Source organism: Mustela nigripes, chromosome 12, assembly GCF_022355385.1.
Source record: "Mustela nigripes isolate SB6536 chromosome 12, MUSNIG.SB6536, whole genome shotgun sequence".
NCBI lineage: Eukaryota > Metazoa > Chordata > Mammalia > Carnivora > Mustelidae > Mustela > Mustela nigripes.
In genome coordinates this window covers 8,518,202-8,536,367 of record NC_081568.1, presented here as the reverse complement: position 1 = coordinate 8,536,367, position 18,166 = coordinate 8,518,202, and the positions used below count along the sequence as shown (strand labels likewise).

The window sequence follows — 18,166 nt, the reverse complement described above, 5'->3', positions numbered from 1 at the left end:
GGAAGCACCTCGGGGTTGCAGAAGTGAATTATTCTAGAAAGTTCCAGCACAGGGTCAAGCACTGTGATAAGCTCTCTGGCACATAAAACACAAAGGAAGTCAGCCTGGAAAGGCACAATGAACGGGGAGTAGGAGACTTCTGACCATGCTCGGTTCTGAGTGAGGTTACACTAATTGATGAATAATGAGGAAAGTAATGGAGAGAAGAGCCCAGTAAAGAGCTATCTTGGACCATCTCCTTTCCATCTGTTCACTTCTTATCAGGTATTAGATTAGGCCATTCCATTTCCTTTGATTTTCCCCTCTCCTGATCTTTTTTCCTGATTTTTAGAAATTAGTAGGGGCATCCAGTCAGTTAAGGGTCTGACTCTTGATTTCAGTTCAGGGTGCTGAGATCAAGCCCTGCACTGGGCTCCAATGCTCAGTGGGAATTTAGCTGAAGATTCTATTTCTCCCTTTCCCTCTGCCCTCACTCCCCACTGCCATACTCACTCGTTCACTCTCTCTCTAATTAAAAAAATAAAACAGCAAAAATTGTTTTATTATCACAGAATGCCTTTAGATTCTTTTAAAATCATTGCATGTAAAAATGCAAAAATTTCTCCTTACTATTTAGTTTTTTGAGGAATTGTATTTTACAGCAAAACATATCACCCATATTTTAGAACATTTGCATGCCCCAATTTTCTTTTTTTAAGATGTTATTTATTTATTTGAGAGAGAGAGATCATGAGCCGAGGGGATAAGCAAACTCCCCACTGAGCAGGGAGCCCAACATGGGACTCTGTCCCAGGACCCTAGGATCATGACCCGAGCTGAAGGCAACGGCTTAACCGTCTGAGAACCCCAGGTGCACCTACATGCCTCAGTTTTCATGGGTTGGAATTTTCAAGTCAGGATTTCAGAATGAAGAAATTTTAATATTCTGTGTGTATGCGTGTATTGTATACTTAGAAGAACAGACATAAACCCTTGAATGTGATACTTTGGAAAGTTATCCTCAAATCTGGGGTAGATATTAATTTCATTGTAATGCACTTTTCAGTTTGCAAATCTATTTTATTAGAAAAAGTTTTTGAAATATTGCAGATCAATGTGTTTTGATTATCTAAAATTAATAAAATATTTCTTAATAGAATGAATATACAGCTCTACGTATCATTTAAAACAAGATAAATGTATATGATAATATTGCTAGCATTTCAAATCCATCTGCATCAGGATATATCTGGGGGCACTTTCTGTGTACAACGGAGCATTTTTTGTGTCCCAAATTTACAATATTAGTGGCAATGCAAACCTGCACACAGAAGTTTCTAGAAAATGGTCTATATGCTAATGCAAGGTGGGAAAAATCCTTTCTGTAAAGGGCCAGATGATAAATTGTTTAGGCTTCGTGGGTCATACGTTCCTGTCACAAATATTCAATTCTTCCCTTATAAGCCAAAGACAGTATGTAAATAAATAGGGAGAGCGTGTTCCAATAAATCTTTATTTACAAAAACAAGCAGGCAGCATTTGCCCTCAAGCCAACCCCCTATAGTAAAGGACTGATTTATATATACTGGGCATCAAAACCATTTTATTTCCCTTGCATTTACCTCAATAAAATTCCTAGCAAATGTTATTTTGAAAGAAAGTTGAAAATAGTTTTTCTCAGGATGGCTGGTTGGTTAAGGATCTGCCTTTGGCTCAGGTCATGATCCCAAGACCCTGGGATCAGGCTCCTTGTTCAGCGGACAGCCTGCTTCTCTTTCTCTCTGCCTGTCGTTCCCCCTGCTTGTACTCTCTCTCTCTCTAATAAGTAAGTAAATAAAATCTTAAAAAAAAATATTTTGTCTCTACAGTCACATTTTTATAGAACTGATTTAAAGCTGTCTTTTCAGTGATTAACAGCCCAACATTATCAGCTTTCAGATTAATATGATTAATGCCCTTGATAAGTTCAATATATTCCATGAAAAATACTAATAAATTTCAGAAATACCTGTGTTCTTTTTGTTCAATTCATAACACAGTAGATAAAACATAATCTTGTCTTAAAATTTATTGAAAGCTTATTAATAAACAAGTAACGTGGAAGTTGTGTTTCAAAGACAGCTATGATATTTTATTCTTAGTATTTGGAGTGATGATGTCTGTTTAGATTAATCTTGAGAGACAATACAGTCTTTCTTGCATAAAAAAGTCGAATATGATTCTTTTTCTTTTACCTGTATGTGTTCTGTTTTGAACAATAACAATAAATACTTTAAAAGCATTTTCAAATATTATAACTTCTATGCAATATTGATGACCTTTTCTAAACTTAATCCCATTTTAAGGTTTTGTTTAAAAACCTAAAATATTCCACCCAACCTAAGACTTTTGCTTTTACTCGGCCTACATTAATGACTGCTATAGTCTGTCCACTGCAGACGTGCCCTCCACTTCCTACTGCTCTAGGTCCCCAAGTTACATCAGCAAGACCAATCTCCAGGTCTTCCATGAGCATTGCTTTTTGAGAAGAACTGACAAAGCTGTCACAAATGACAGTAAATTTAAATTGCTTGTTGATCCTGTTGTCATCAGACCTGGTCCTGGATGTACCTAAGGTCCCATGTCATGGTGGCTGGTTCTGAATGGACGCCAAGTCCATCAGAATGTCTGTATGTGCATACTGAAGTCTAGGATAAAACTAAGATGTCCTACTGGTTTGTAGCTTAGAGAACTTTCGCAGCTCTAACCATCTTGGTTAGATTTTGGATACTTAGCCCCATTATATTAATAGTAAACAGAAGTCTGGCTGGTCCATTCAGATCCGAGTTCAACCTTGTTACTCATCAGGATGGGACCAAGACAATCATAACACAAGTCCTCTGCCCGCTTGGCAGATTTTCACAGCACCCCTCCATGGATTCTCACAGGTGTCCTAAAATTAAGGGTATGCTCTAGGGCATGTACTCTCGCTCTGTTCGTCCGTCCTGCCCGTGCTGTTAACTTGATGAGGGAAAACCCTTTGGAGAGGAGAAGAGTGGCCATCCCAAAGCTCTGGGTCTGTGTGTCTTTCAGGAGTCCTTTGGAACCTCTCATCTTGCGACGCACTCAAAATGCCAATCATCCAGGACACTCTGGCGGTGTTGACCAACGCCGTGATTATCCCGCATTCTGGCTGGGAGAATTCGCCTCTTCAGGATGATCGGAAGATACAGCTGCATTCCTCACAGGTGCTGCGAAATGCCACTGGATGCCTAAGGTGAGTCCCATCCTGGCAGCCTCCTCCCTCTGTCATACGCTTTCTGTTTCTATAACTTCAACTGCCGTTTCACGGAGGATCAGATGGTCCCAGAAGGATGAGCGTCGAGTGGTAATAGAGGATAAGAACTTAGCAAAAACCACTTCTAAGGAGGTATGTAGGAGGGGTAGGCATCTTCCGCTATAATTTTTTGACTTACTTAACATGTTTTCTTGGGTCTGCGGCAAAAAATCAACATTTCATTCCCACCAAAAATGGTTTTTTAAAGACAATAGCTTGCATTAATTTCTCATGTTGTATTATATTATGCCTATAGAATATCCAGGCAGGCCAACTGGTTGGGAGAGTCTATGTATACACATGGGGATCTAGTTAACTATCTTTGTTAGTTTTGTTTTTTATTTTTAAAATATTTTCTGTGTGACTGCCAGAACGTATAATTGCTTAGAGATAACTTTTTAATAAAGCCTATTGTACGAAATGTTTTCTTTAAATAATAAGAGTAGCAAATATGTTCTCATTCTCTCTCAATGTGTTTTTACAAAAATCATCCCCCAGAAATCTCTGGAGATGTCTTAGAGTCATCTTTACTTCTGTTTAATTTTTGCTCTTAGAAAAGAACGTAATCATCAAGGTACAGTTTTTCCCATCTCTGGAACAGTGTTCCCAAGGATGCTGTATTTTTTACCAAAGCTGGAAATCTCTGCTGGATAAACTTAATGATGAGTTGAGGGCAAAAGGGTGACTCTGAATAACACCCAGTCAGATAATCTATATTTCAAACATAAAATGTGCAGGATTGTTTTAGCTGGGCTGCCTCAAAGCTGTCATTTCTCCTACAGTTGATTGGTTTCTAGGTGCAAAACCAGTCTCTCCTGAGGAGGAACAAAATCACCTTGGTGACATTAATAATAATTATCTCATGCATATTTATAGCAATGCTCCCAACCTCCGGTCTTGAGAGGAGTGGTGTGTTTGTGTAAATGTGCGTACATAGAGGGAGATAAAGTGAGTCTGCCTCCCTAAATATCGACGTGCATTTTCAGACAGAAGTGGGAAATCCTCTAACGATTTTGCTTTTCCTCAAAGTCCTGAAATAATGATCTCTGGACATGATTTCTATGGCAAAGCTTTACCATAAGCCAAATTTACAGTTCTCCAAAACTCCCTGTTCCGACATTTATTTTATAACCTCTTACATTCTGTTATCCTTCAGAAACCTCCTGCCCCACCAGAAAAATTATAACTCCTTCCAAAGCTAGAACTGTAGGCCCTTCTCGCTTTTTTATTCCTGATTTTTCTAGTTCAGTTATTTGTAATTATTATAGTAGGGTTTTTTTCCCCTTCTGAGCATCTTCGACTTGTAGTCGGGAGGGGAAGGTGGGAGGAAGACAAAAGGGGGGGGCAGGGAAAAGAAAATGGTCTGTTGTTCCTAATCACGGGGAAAGTGCCTCCGAATCAATTGTAGATGTACAGTCAGTAAAGACCTGGTTAACTCTGTCAGTTAAAATTCTCTCTGAATGATACAGTAATTATCATTATGTAATGTCATTACATTATGCAATGATACATAATTACACATTCAAGATGTTTGCCTAATGGAGGTAGGCCACTGCCCTTAAGAGTGTACATTCAGCACTATTTGATGAAAAATCAGATGAAGAAGTTAGACCGAGGAGGTTCATGGGTCCACCTGGCAGGTCGTCTGGCTGAGTTTAGCATCTGGACGTGACCTAGAGCAAAGGTAGGTCAGATCAGGCTGACTCTCTGTCCCTCTCTGTTCACCCACACAGATGGATGCTTGGCTTCAGCTGCTGAATGTGGCCAGCAGCAACCACAACATAAGAAGCAAAAAAGGGAGACATCTCATTTAGAAAGAGTTTCATGTAGCCAAGTTGGCTTTCCTTCGTTAAGGTGCAACCAGGTTTAGGGTTTTATCTCTTAGTTCTGAGTTGCCTTGTGATTGGCAAAACAAAATCCAACAGTATATGGTGAATGGTGAATACTTAACTTCCGCCTTAATCCGTTGACCTTCTGCCCCTCTACAGAAAGAAAGAATAATTTCTCCTCTTGTTTGAAAATGTTTGCAAATCATTCCACAGTGATAATAAGCAGGTTGAACCCAGAGGAAGAAAATAGCCTTGGGAAAGGGCTAAATGGCATTTGCCATATATTTAGTGGATACAAAGTTTCCAGAAATTTCTACTAATACTTGGTGTTGGCAACACACTGGAACAGTCACAAATGTTTTTTTTATCATGATGGAAGTTTCTAGATTGTAAGTTTTGAGGTTATATACATTCTTGATTTTTCCAAGAAAGCTTAGCTCTTTACTTACATTAAAGATATTACTTCTTGTGCTGCTCCTGCCTTGCAACAGTGGTATCCACGAGCATTTGCTGAGAGTCTTCTCTGTTCCCTGGAGGGACCTGGGAGGCAGGAAAAAACAAGTCCCAGCAAAAGTCCTCCCGGAACTGGAGAAATGATTTGAATACACTCCTTAAAATATAAATTAACAACCAGATTGTCTGAATTTATAAACTGGATCCGAGCTTGTACCTTGCAAGGAACATTTTCTTCTATCAAAATATTTAGAAAGAATTTGGTGCTTTCATGCTTCTTAAAGAAAAAAAAAATCACAGCAACTGTCCTTTTTCATTTACTAAATGTATATTGTATATACTGATGTGGTGAGTTTGTGCGCAAAAGGATATAGCGAGTTCGTATAACCTTTGCATACTTTGATCCAGATTATTAATTTATAGCTTTGATTTTGAAAGTTGCCTAAATTGTATAAAATGCCACATTTGCATGTTCTCATTCTTTTTGAATGCGTCATGACCACCTCCATCAAATCCCATGAACTCTGGCTAGAGCGCTAAGTATATGATTCAGAAACGTGTTTAGCTGGTAACTGACAAGAAGCTGCTTTTGGTCTACAAAACAGATCTGCCTGCTCATGGGTGTGTAAGGAATTCAACAGATGACTCTGGAAAGAATGGTGACTAAGTTGGTACAAACCACGTTAAGTGTCACAAAGGGCAAACAAGTCACTTCCTTTCATGTGGTTTCTGGGTATTTTACTGTGAAGGCAAAGAAAATGAGTACTCTTCAAAAAAATAATATAAAATATGCACACAGTATTTCTTATTCTCTTCCTTTTTTAGATCTTATTCCTTATTGGGAATAAAAAAGGGAACCATTTTTAAAAGCTAAGGTGTTATTGTTGCGGACATCCGGTTGTATTAAAATTCTTTTCAAGTATTTACTTTTACGTATTTCAACTTCTAGAAATCCTCCACAGCCTTTAAGAATCAGGAATTTCATATAATTGAATCCTTGTCATAATTATACATTTTATAAATCTATTTTGAGACTGTGATTTACTCATTACCATTCAATATCAAATAACACTTGGAATTTAAAAAATTACAAGTAGCAATGTACATGAGTCACTATTTAAATATTTTTGATATGTTAGGTATCAGTTAAATTTAATTCCATTAGCTGTCCTTGGGTGATATTTTCACTAATATTGAGTTGGAATGGAAACTCTCCTTTCCCAATTCTAGAGAAATTGGAGAATTGGAGCTGTTACGTGTGTCTGTCCGTGTGTATGTATGTGTGTGTGTGTGTGTGTTTGTGTGTTCATTCATTCAAAGGTTTGACGAGGCAACAAGATGTTTATTAACAACTTTTATGCATTGTCAATTGAGACAAGATTTTCAAATAAAATCAAAGAAATATTTTGATTCCTAAAATCCCTCTCTTCCAAGGACCAGAAATTTCTGCTTCGAATACATTGCTTATTCTTATATTTATTTTATGTTTAATAGCTCATGGTTAGTCGGTTGGGAAGCCAGTACTTGAACTTGCATCCTGACTTCTGGTCCAGAACATTCCTCCCTGTTTCCACACGGAGAGGAAATACAGTGCCCTGTGAGGTGACAGGAACCGATCTGTTCTTGGAGCAACTCAACCAACCACCCAACTGGTGGATGGACCCACTCCTCTTCGTGTTGGCTCCTTTACTTTGCTTCTCAGCAGCTCCTGAGCAGCATCCACTCAGCCGGCATCCATCTGATTTGGCTTAAGTTGCCAACTGTCTCCCCCCTCCTCCTGCTTTCTTCCTCCCCAGGCTTCTCTCCGAAGGGCTCAAGTCTGGAGTGGGAGGCACCCTGGAGAGTTAGTCAGGAGCCCCACGTCAGTCCCTTCTCTCCACCTCCACCTTAAATCTTAATTTAGACAATTAGTCAGAGCAATGGATGCTTTTTTTTTTTAAAGATAAGGCTATATTTTAATATACCCTGGATAATAAAGTTGATGTTATTTTTCTAGTACTCAGACTCCTATTCTCTTACTGATCACTTAATTCTCTCTTACTGATGTCTCCACTCTTTTCCTGGGGTGGTATTTCCTACCCCAGGTGGCTTTCAGCTCCAGTAAGAGCTTCTGGTAGCTTCTCACTAATGGAGAGAATCATTCTAAATTTTTGTTTCTAGCAGGATTCAAACTTGTTTGTGTCGCTTCAGGGTGGGAAGCCGAGGTTAAGAATTTCAGCAATTACTATTCTAAAAGAGATCAGCTTTTCATCTTTCAGAATGAAAAAAAATATCATAAATGCAAATTGTACCACTCATAAATGTTCAAAAGCTTATCAGAGGGAAATTTAAGTTAGATAAAAAGCCTAAGCCTTCCTAAGCTAAAATCTGGAACGTTAATGCTGTCCAACATTTGGATAATTCCAGACAGTCTTACTAAACTCTGTCCAGTTTCCCAAACCTTCTCTTTGGCAATGATGTTGTACCAAAACCGATGGTGGTACTGTCCCCTCCCCACCAGCCTCGGTCATGGGGCACACTCACGAGGAGTGTTCCAAAGAGAAGAGACTCTTGCCTTTGCCTTCTCTAAAAAAGCCTGGTAAATCTTCATGGAAAGATGTCATATCATGTTGACCTAGCAAAAATTTAAGCACATATAGAATTGAAAATGAAAAGTTAATGCCCTTCATCCTTTTCCATTTAAAATTCATTTTGGGGTAGGAAATGGAATTTTTCAAAAGCGAATCTCTATTTGTTCCTAAAGTATCTATCTGTCACTGAGGAAAGGATAAAAATGGAAACAAACAAACAAACAAAAACCCTCTGACATTTTTTTGGCAGAGTGAGTTGGTAAGAATGATGGTGGCTGGATGATGGGGTTCCAGGTGGTAGTGACAGGTGGGGCCAGCAGAAAACACAGCCGATGGCGGTTAGTGCACAGTAGGCTTCCTCTCTGCAAGCTTCCTTCTTGGAAGGAAGTGTCCGCCCCTGATGCACACCTGCACTCCCCTTCTTCTCATCCCTTCCTCTTTTCCAGTGTTTGCCGTTGCTCCAGTGCTGTGCAATTTAAGCTTTAATTTTTTAATAAAAGCCATTTTAAAATATGGCCTAAAATGAATGCGATAGAATGTTAGATAAGGCTTAGGCCGGAAGTATCCATGAAGTTACTGGGTTAGTTCTTTTTCCTCAACCCTATGATTAGAGTCCTCCAGGACACGACTGTCCTTTGGCCTCAATCAGGCAAGTCAGACCTTGAAGGAAATTCAATTCTGTATTCACGATTCACAACGTATAATCAAATACTTTCCCGAACTTTTGTCCAAAGTAATCACCCTCAACCGGAATACATATTGACCAACCACAGCCTGATTGCTGAACAGGGAAGGTCAGCCTGGCTCAGCCTGTGGACAAGCTCTTTAGGCTGAGATCATTGGAATGGGTTAATTAAGTGCCCCCCCAAATTTATCTCTACCAGGAACCTCAGACTGTGACCTATTTAGAAATAGGGTCTGGGATGCCTGGGTGATACAGTTGGTTAAGCATCTGCCTTCAGCTCAGGTCATGATCTTAGGGTCCTGGGATCAAGTCCTGTATCGGGCTCCCTGCTCAGGGAGGAGCCTGCTTTTCCCTCTCCTCCCCACTTATGTTCTCTCTCACTATCTCTGTCTCTCAAATAAATAAAATCTTAAAAAAAAAAAAAAAAAGAAATAGGGTCTTTGCAGATCAAATTATTTAAATTAAGATGACATAATACTGACTTACAGTGGGCCCAAATCTAATGGATGGTGTCCTTAGAAGACGACATCATACCAACTCAGGAGAGGGCCACACGAAGTCAGAGGCAGAGATCGGAGTGAGGCAGGGATAAGCCTAGGGATGTGCGGGAATTACAGAAAGCCACTAGAAGCTAAGAAAATGCAGAGAAGGAGTCTTCTCCAGAGGCCTCAGTGGAGGCGTGACCCTGCTGACAGCCTTGATTTTGGACTTCTCATCTCTCAACTCTCAGAGTAAGTTTCTGTTGCTTTAGCCCTCGCCCACCCCATTTATGGTACGTTATTCCAGCAGCCTTAGGAACCTCCTACAGTTACCCTAGGAAGTAGGCCAGAGGGGGGCCTCCAAAGCCAGCAAGCCACCAGGAAACACAGCAGGAGGAGGGGAAAAAACTGCCAATAACTGAGAGGAGCTGCCCCTCCCAAACCCGTGTTCAGCCCAGGAACAAACCACCCAGATAGGGAGTGTTGTTTTTCTTCTCTAGGCCATCGTCCTCCACAGCTCGGGTGCAAGGTCAAACGTCCCTTGCATGGGATCGGGTTCTGTGAGCCCAGGTGTGGCTGCCTCAGCCCAAGGAGATTCACCTGAAGCCTCTCGACTGAGTAGCAGTTGAATAAGGATCTCCCCACATGTGGACCTGGTTTCTAGGTTTTCTACTTCTATTTATGAACCCACATCCTATTTCCTCCAGTCTTTACCTTCTGAAAGTTTCGTGGCTCTATGTGATGCTCTGGACAGCCAAAGTCATTCTGGGCTCTTGAGCAGGGCTCACGACACGATAGCAGGATCATCTCAGGAAGCTGGCTCCTGGAGCTGAGTGCAGAATGAATGCTTTCTAGAGTTTGCATGAAATATGACTGTGTTTCCCATTTAAAATCCCAAATCAATATCTTAAGGATCCCTGTCGTTGCCATTATCCTAACTTCAGAGTGAACTGTAGGTGAAGCCTTGCTGAGTATCCCTTTTTACCATTTCATCTGCCAGCTCAGTCAGACAACTCCAATCTGTTACTGTATGGCCGTGTCCCGTTGAGTCATGCGTGCTTAGGACTCTTCTTTCCAGCCAGAGTATTTGCAAAAAGCTGGCTTTGCTAACTTCCACAGCTCATTTCCTAGAGCCGCTGACTCATTTATTTATTTTTATTATTCTATTCCCACTTCAGCATCTTGTCGTGAAGGACAACAATATACAACCCTAATTTTTCCATCTATCTTGCATGCACGAGAATGTTATTAAGCCCATCAAAGGAGCTGCACTGTGCCTTTGCTTATGAGTATAATTAAACTCAAACCCTCAATTAGTCATTTTAACCCATATAATGGATGAGCATTTGGTCCCACGGAGCCACTAATTCTGGAGTGACCTTGAGAAAACCCGTTCATAAAGTAATACCAGCAATGATGGCACTCCAGCCGGGAAGCTCCAGGGATGTTTATTTTATCTGGTCTACCTCCCACATTAGCCACAGGTAAGAGGAGGAATTATTATCACTTGTATGTTAAGTTCAGTTGGTTGCCGATATTATTCAACCATTAAAATAACCTGTTTGGGCGCCGTGACTCATTCATGCCATAACCGAAAGCCTCTCCCACGCTTCTTCAGCCGTTCTGCCCATCCCCCACACCCTGCCCTCTAGCAACCACCTGTTTGTTCTCTGTATGTATGGGCTGGTGACTTCTTCTCTTTTTGTTGGCTTGTTTGTTTAGATTCCACTTGTAAGTGCACTCATATGGTATGTCTTTCACTTTCTGACCTACTTCATCATAGGGCATATAGTTTTAAAAAAAAAATATTTTAAAAAGGTTTTTTTTTTAAGTCCCATATAATGAGTTCTGGATTTATCCCAGTCTTGTGTTGCTGCTGAACTGAGCACTCTTTATCCAGGCAGTTAAAATGGGACTGACCTAATCTGTGTGGATGCTGTAAACAGAGGAGAACCACTCACTCACTCACACTTGGTTTCCCCACACCTGGCCCTAAAGCAGATAATATTCCTCACCTGGGCATCTCTCTACTTTTGATCACTGTGCCTGTTATGGATGCAGAGTGAATAGTTTTCTTGAGTCATGACTCAGCATTGAAGGTCCTCTTTGAAGGAAGGGAACAGAGTTGGGGAATGGGGAGTGGCAGAAGGAGTAGGTGATCTTAGGGTCCCATTAGAGAGGACAGTTGGGGGGCGCCTGGGTGGCTCAGTGGGTTAAAGTCTCTGCCTTTGGCTCGGATCATGATCCTGGGGTCCTGGGGTCAAGCCCCACATCAGGCTCTCTGCTCTGCGGCGAGCCTGCTTCCCCCCTCTTACACTGCCTGCCTCTCTGGCTACTTGTAATCTCTCTCTGTCAAATAAATAAATAAAATCTTAAAAAAAAAAAAAAAAAAAAAGAGAGAGAGAGAGAGAGAGGACAGTTGGGCTGCCCATCTCAGAAGCTCCCTTGGTAACAAGGGCTTTGGTCTCCCAGGGAGCATTCCAAGCTTCTAGCTCACTCCATGCCACCCAGTTGGGACAGTTTATACTCTAGCAGTTTATTATAATAGGTCTGTATTCTATTAATGGGTTTTAAGAGGTTAATCCTTTATTAATTTCCTAGGACTGTAATTAATAAAATACCACAGACTGGGTGGCTTAAACAGCAGAAATGTATTTTCTCACAATTCTGGAATTTAGAAGTCTAAGATCAACATATCAGCGGGACTGGTTCTCAGAGGCCTCTCTCCTTGGTTTGCAGAAGGCCATCTTCTTACCATGACCTCACATGGTCTTCCTTATGTGCCCCTGTGCCCTGATCTCTTCTTACAAGTCTCCAAGTTGGGATCTCCGAATGACGAGTCCCCAAGTGGGACACTACCCTTGAATACCACAGGCTCTAAGGCCTGGCCTTTGGCCTTGCCTGGTCAGAAACTGGACCTTAAAGCTGCAATAGCATCAGGAGGAAATTAGCTTTGGTTTAGCACCTGTGAAATGCTGTTTGATACAGTTGTCCCTATAATCTAGTGACATAGGATTCCCTATCCCATTTTATAGATCAAGAAGCTGATGCTTAGAAGGATAAGAGTAGCTTGACCCAAGTCATACAGTTAGGAAGCAAAGGAAAGGTGATAGACATCCTGGCTTGTGTGATGCCTCAGCTGCATTCCTCCCACTCCACCACGTACCATTAGGCAGAGACCAGGAGCAGCCCAAGACCAGCTACGTTTCTTTACACTGAGACTAGGGAGCAGATCTTAAGAGAAGAAGACACCAAGACAGAATTCTGAGTCCATGCAAGGTATTTAATTAAGAGCAACACTGGAGAGGAAAATGGGAGGCAACCAGAGGGCCTGGAAGAGCCTTCAACTATGATGCAGCAGGTCTGCCCCCAAGTGCAGGGGAGCAGAAAAGAAGGAAGGAATGTTGGTTGGTTGGGTGAAGCTCTCTTAGGCTCTCAGGGAGCTCGGCAAGACCATTGGAGAGTTCTTGGGCCCAGGTCTCTTCTAAGAAGTCCTGCATCTCCCAGAACCAGGTTTATCCTGTAGTGCTGCTGAGCTGGGTCACCGGCTGGGAGCACCCTGGGGAGGGAAACTGGAACATGAAGGCAAACACGGTGACAAATCACAAAGCAAGGAAGCTGGACCCTCAGTCAGCAATGCTCCTGCAGTGAGAGATTTGAGTGGGTGCATTTTTATGGACATTACATAAGCCTACTCCTTTCCCAGTGCTTTCATTCTCTAGAGGCGAGCCAGGAAGAAGTCACTATACAATCAGAAAGTTGCTTGGTATTATAGAATCCAAACCAGAGGAGTTGGTTACGTTGACGGGAACTTTCACTCTCAGCCTCCTTTGAGTCCTTAGCACGTGTTTGGCCCTGTGTTAAGCCTGGGGGATGCGATGAAGAACAGGTAGACACAGTCTGTGGAGTTTGCTGCTGAAAGCAATGCAAAATGTCATTGAGACAACCTGATTGCATCTAATATCCATTAGGCCGCCCCAGAACTGGAAAGAGTGGAGTGGGTCTCTCTTAAATAATGCCTCAGAAGGCCATCTTCTTTCTTTCTTTTTTTTTTTTTCAGTATTTCTATGGCTAACCTACCTCTCTCTAACTAATAGATTCTTTCTTTATATATACAAAGCTATTTACTGTTAATTGATTTGCTGCTACATCTTGTAGTCTTAAAGCTTTCCCTCTCTTCAGGATTTTGCATTCTCATATCTTATGTTCCATGAAATAGTAATAGGGATCATTTCTCCCCAAACATTGTTTTGTTTCCCTAAGCTAGAAGAAGTGAGACTACAATGATTTCACCTTAAATATTCATTTTTAATATAAGATACCCTATCAGGTTATTCCTTCTTAAAGTTTCCACAACGTATTTCTGCAAAATTTGATCTACTTAATTATGAAAATTTGCAGGATCTAACTAAAACTTGTTTTGAATTATTTATTCTATAATTTGATTGCAAATATGGGCTCCTTTTAAAAGGACAAGCAAATGTTAAATTTTATCTCTTCAGTATGAGTAGTCATTCTTCCTATTAGAATATGAATATTCAGATCTTTCCATTAGTATGAACAAATTACTTCCTTTAGAAAAAGATTAAATAAAAAAGCTTAGTTAATCCCCAATCGGTAGACAATGGTGTTTAATATTTATTCTTATAAAACATGGGGTTGTAGGGTGTTAACTCCCTGATAAATAGAAAGCAAATTGCAAGAGTTGGATCATTCTTCAGATCCTTCATAACTTCCTGATATTAAAAATATAATTTTTCCTCCCGCTGCCCTCCCAAATTATATTACATTGCATCAGAAGCAGCTTCCCTGGAGAAGAAGCAAAGAACAAGTCTATTACCCACAAATTGAAGAAGAAAGAGCTCACCAAACAGTTTCACTTACAGGCTACTCCTTTCCAGTATTTTAACGTATCTATTTTCAACACCATTTCTCCTTTCCCTTTTCAAAGTGGCACTTATTTTAAAATAAATAAAGCCAGTGTTTGCCAGAGTTGTGACACCACCACCAAAGAGGTGAGGACAACTCACAGGAGAAGCCACAGAACGTGCGTGGAAGCTAGCCCACACCAGGTGGCAGTAACAAAGACCTCAGCTTGCAGTTACGATTCCTCTTGGAGGAAAGGGAAACATAACCAGTGAGAGCCATGCATGCGTTCTCCAAAGACCTGGTGCGGAGATCAAGCCTCCTACCCTTCATCCTGGGAATTCCAGGTGCACAGATCTGCTCCCACAGCCAACTTCTCAACTCTTTTTCTTCAGTCTAGGTGATCCTTTGTTGAGCAAGAATATCTGAAGTAAGTTTCCCTTGTCTTTTAGTTGACCAAGGGACTCTTTGGTCAGACACTTCCTGCTCTTCCTTCTCTTCCTATTCATCCTACTCTGGAAGAGCAGGCTTGAATCGCCATCCTCTTCTCCCTGGCACCATTTTCCGGGGTAATGGCTTCCTCCTGTCACCGAGCCAGCATTTAGAGCCAGTCCATGACTGTTTGCTTCAGGGCATTTGATGGGCAGCTGTGGGTCGAGGCTGAGCGGGGTGGCCCGTTCCCTGAGTTCCTCCCCATCGCCCTTCCCTTCAGAGCTATGACAGTGGGGGTGACAGGCGGGGTCTCTGACTCAGAGAGCTATGGCAGGGTGGGGGGATCACAGGAAGCAGAGTTGCAGGTGGGGAGAATAGAAGTACCCCATGGTCCCCTGCATGAAATCGTAGAGCTCCTGGTCACCCGTCTGTGGCAGGATCTTCACCACCTCCTAGCAAGCTGCTTGTTCTAGAAACCAAGAAATTGGGGAAGCTACAAAATGTAAGAATCATCATTTCTTCATTCTTATCCTTGTTCTGAGCTGGCAGAAGATTCTGGAAGTATGAACTCACATGTTTTCCTAAGGCAGAGAAGAGCCAAAGGGAGGGCAGCCCTACGTAGATTTCATGCTTTGTCTACATTTTCTTGCCTCCGCAAGACTGAAGCAAGAGAAGCAGACCGTAGTAAGCACCTCCATGTGCTAATGGATTGACGGCCTTCAATGCTTGATTTTTAGGTTATGGTGGTTTTCTGTCCACATCATAAATTCTTTTTTCAGGTTTTCAGTCTGCTTAAATAAAAGGACAGACGTGTCAAGACTTCAGATTAACCCTCTGCCCTTCACTGTTATCCCGTGGAGGTACAGATACATCCTTATTCCAAATCAATACACTCTTAACCAGCAAGGGAGTTCCGGAGCCAAGAGCACTGACTGGAGCTAATGAATCCCAACAACGAATTGCATTTCTCTTAAGGTAACTGATTACCAGGAAGTAGCTGCATTAGCACCGAAATTTGACGTGAGAGTGGCAGCGCTCAGGAAGAGGCCAGCTGATTCATCATCCCTCATCATTCTCCAGCATAGTCCTGTCTTGGACTTTTGTGTCAGACCGCTGTTCTTCCCAGGGCTACACTGGCCCTGACCTGATTTTGGACCAACAATATAATTGGTCATTACAGGTTAATTTTTATAAACAGACAGGTCTTCTGCTAAGTGAAAGCATCATCGCTGTGATTGGTACCCACTACTCCAAGAGCTCTGTTTGGTACAAGTTTGGGTCAAGTGGTCAGAACCAATGAGCCTTACTGCAGGAAAAAAAAAAAAATGATTATTTCAGGTACCAAAAAAAAAAAAACAAAAACAAAAAATTATGTCCTTTTAAGGCCTGCCAGGAAGTGTGGTTGATGGTCTCTTTCATGGAATGAGTTCTCATACGTTTTGGAAAAAACTGGTTTTGTCCTTTGCTTTGAATCTTGACAGGGCGTGAAGGGTCCTTCTCTTAGCGTCTAAGAGAGCAGCGCCAAGAAGTATCTTCCTAGAGCAGAAAGGAACCTTACTTTCTCTTCTGCAGGCAGCACTGTCATCCTGACTAGCAAACGAGATTAAATGTCATTTGTCCTTGACCCCTGTCACTCCTAAGCATTGGAAATGGATTAAGAGGCTAAAGCCTCCCAAATCTAAATGGGGCCCGAGTGTCCTCAGCCCAGAGCCTCAGTAAGAGCTCATAAAGGAGCTGGTGCTGGGGTTTATTACCATTTTCAGGGCTCATTCCTATTTGAGGAGAGATAATTGAAACAGATTGTCCTATTGTTTCCTTTCAAGCACCCAGCCAGGATCCCCTGCAGGCTTAGAGGGACACCTTCAGAGGAGGTGGGGAAGGTAGCACTGTATCTCCGAAAGGCAAAGCTGTGGGTGTCCGGGAAGGACAAGAACCCTGTGGGAGAAAGGGAATCCCTTACCTCTCACCTTCCAGGGCCTAGAAGCTTCCTCCTTTAGAAACTTTTGACACTCTGAAGGCTTTAACTCAAGTGAAACCGAAGGCCACGACACGCAGTGAACCACAAAAATCAGATTAACCTGACCCACGGGTCAGTCTGTCTGGCAGCAAAAACGTGTCCTTCTACCCAAGGGGCCCCCTTCTGTCTGACGCTCATGGGAGCCCCCAGATCCCTGGCATTTCCCCCTATTCTTTTTTTCTTTCTTTCACTTAAAAAAATTTCAGACACAATGCACGTAACATAAATACACCATTTAAAAGTGAACAGTTCGGAGGCTTTTAGTACATTCATGATGTAGGGCTGCCCCTTCTATCTAGTTCCAGAATTTTTTCATCGCCCCAAAAGGAAATTCTGCATGTATTAAGCAGCCCCTCCCCATGCACCCTCCTTCGGGCCCTGACAGCCACCCGTCTACGTTCTGAAATGACGTCATTCTGCATATTACACTGAAATGAAGTCACGGGCTATAGGGCCTTTGGTGACTGGCTTCTTTCACTTAGCATAACACCTTCAAGGTTCACCTGTGATGGGGATTCCTTTTGAGAGCAGAATAATATGCCATTGTATGGATGGAGTACATTTTGCTTTTGCATTCACGCACCGGTGGACATTTGGCCTGTGTCCCCCCCTTGTCTACCGTGACGAGGGCTGCCATTGGCACGTATGTACATATAGGGGTCTGGGTCCCTGTCTTCAGTTCTCTGGGGTGAGAGGATGCCCTTAGGAGCAGCGCTGCTGAATCACACGGCTCCTCGATCCAGGACTTTTGAGGAACAGACTCTTTTTCATAGGCGTTGCTCAATTTTGTGCATCTCCCTCTGTTACGTTTTCTGGCCTCAATTATTTTCTCCCTCCCTCTCCCTCTTCCCTTCTTCCAATGTCAATTCCACTTAGTTAACATAGGGCACAGCCCTGGTTTCAGGGGCAGAAGCCAGTGACTCCTCACCCACACACAGCACTCGGTGCTCGTCACACCGACTGCCCTCCTGAATGCCCATCCCCCGTCTAGCCCATCCCCCGCCCACCTCCCTCCATCAACACTCAGTGTGTTGTTTATAGTTAAGACTCTCCATGGTTTGTCTCCCTCTCTGTTTTTATCTTATTTTATTTTTCCTTCCCTTCCCCTATGTTCTTCTGTTTTGTTTCTTAAATTCCACATAGGAGTGGGGCGCCCGGGTGGCTCAGTCACTTAAGCATCTGCCTTCAGCTCAGGTCATGATCCCAGGGCCCAGGGATTGAGCCTCAGGTGGGGCTCCCTGCTCAGCGGAAAGTCTGCTTCTCCCTCTCCCTCCGCCCCTCCCCCACTTGTGCTCACGCTCCTAAATAAATTAAATTAAATTAAATTAAATAATTTTTTAAGTGTGTCCAAGTCTTGGTTTCGGCTCAGGTCATGATCTCAGGGTCATGAGATCAAACCCCATGTCAGGCTCCATGTTCAGCGTGGAATCTGCTTGAGATTTTCTGCCTCTCCCTTTGCCTCTGCCCCTTCTCCTACTCATTCTCTTTCTCTCTCTCTCAAATAAATAAAATCTTCAAAATATAGTTATAAAAAATATTC

At 42.2% G+C, this 18,166-nt stretch overlaps 1 protein-coding gene across 5 annotated transcripts in view; it reads left to right on the top strand.

The window, feature by feature from the left end:
- The window catches only part of CTNND2 (catenin delta 2), a 902,904-nt gene that overhangs the window by 734,025 nt on the left and 150,713 nt on the right, over window positions 1-18,166 (top strand). For all 5 annotated transcript variants that reach the window (XM_059416913.1, XM_059416910.1, XM_059416915.1 and 2 more), the window contains one exon: window positions 3,052-3,235. In XM_059416913.1, coding sequence (XP_059272896.1) covers window positions 3,052-3,235 — 184 coding nt within the window. The remainder of the gene's footprint in view (window positions 1-3,051; window positions 3,236-18,166) is intronic.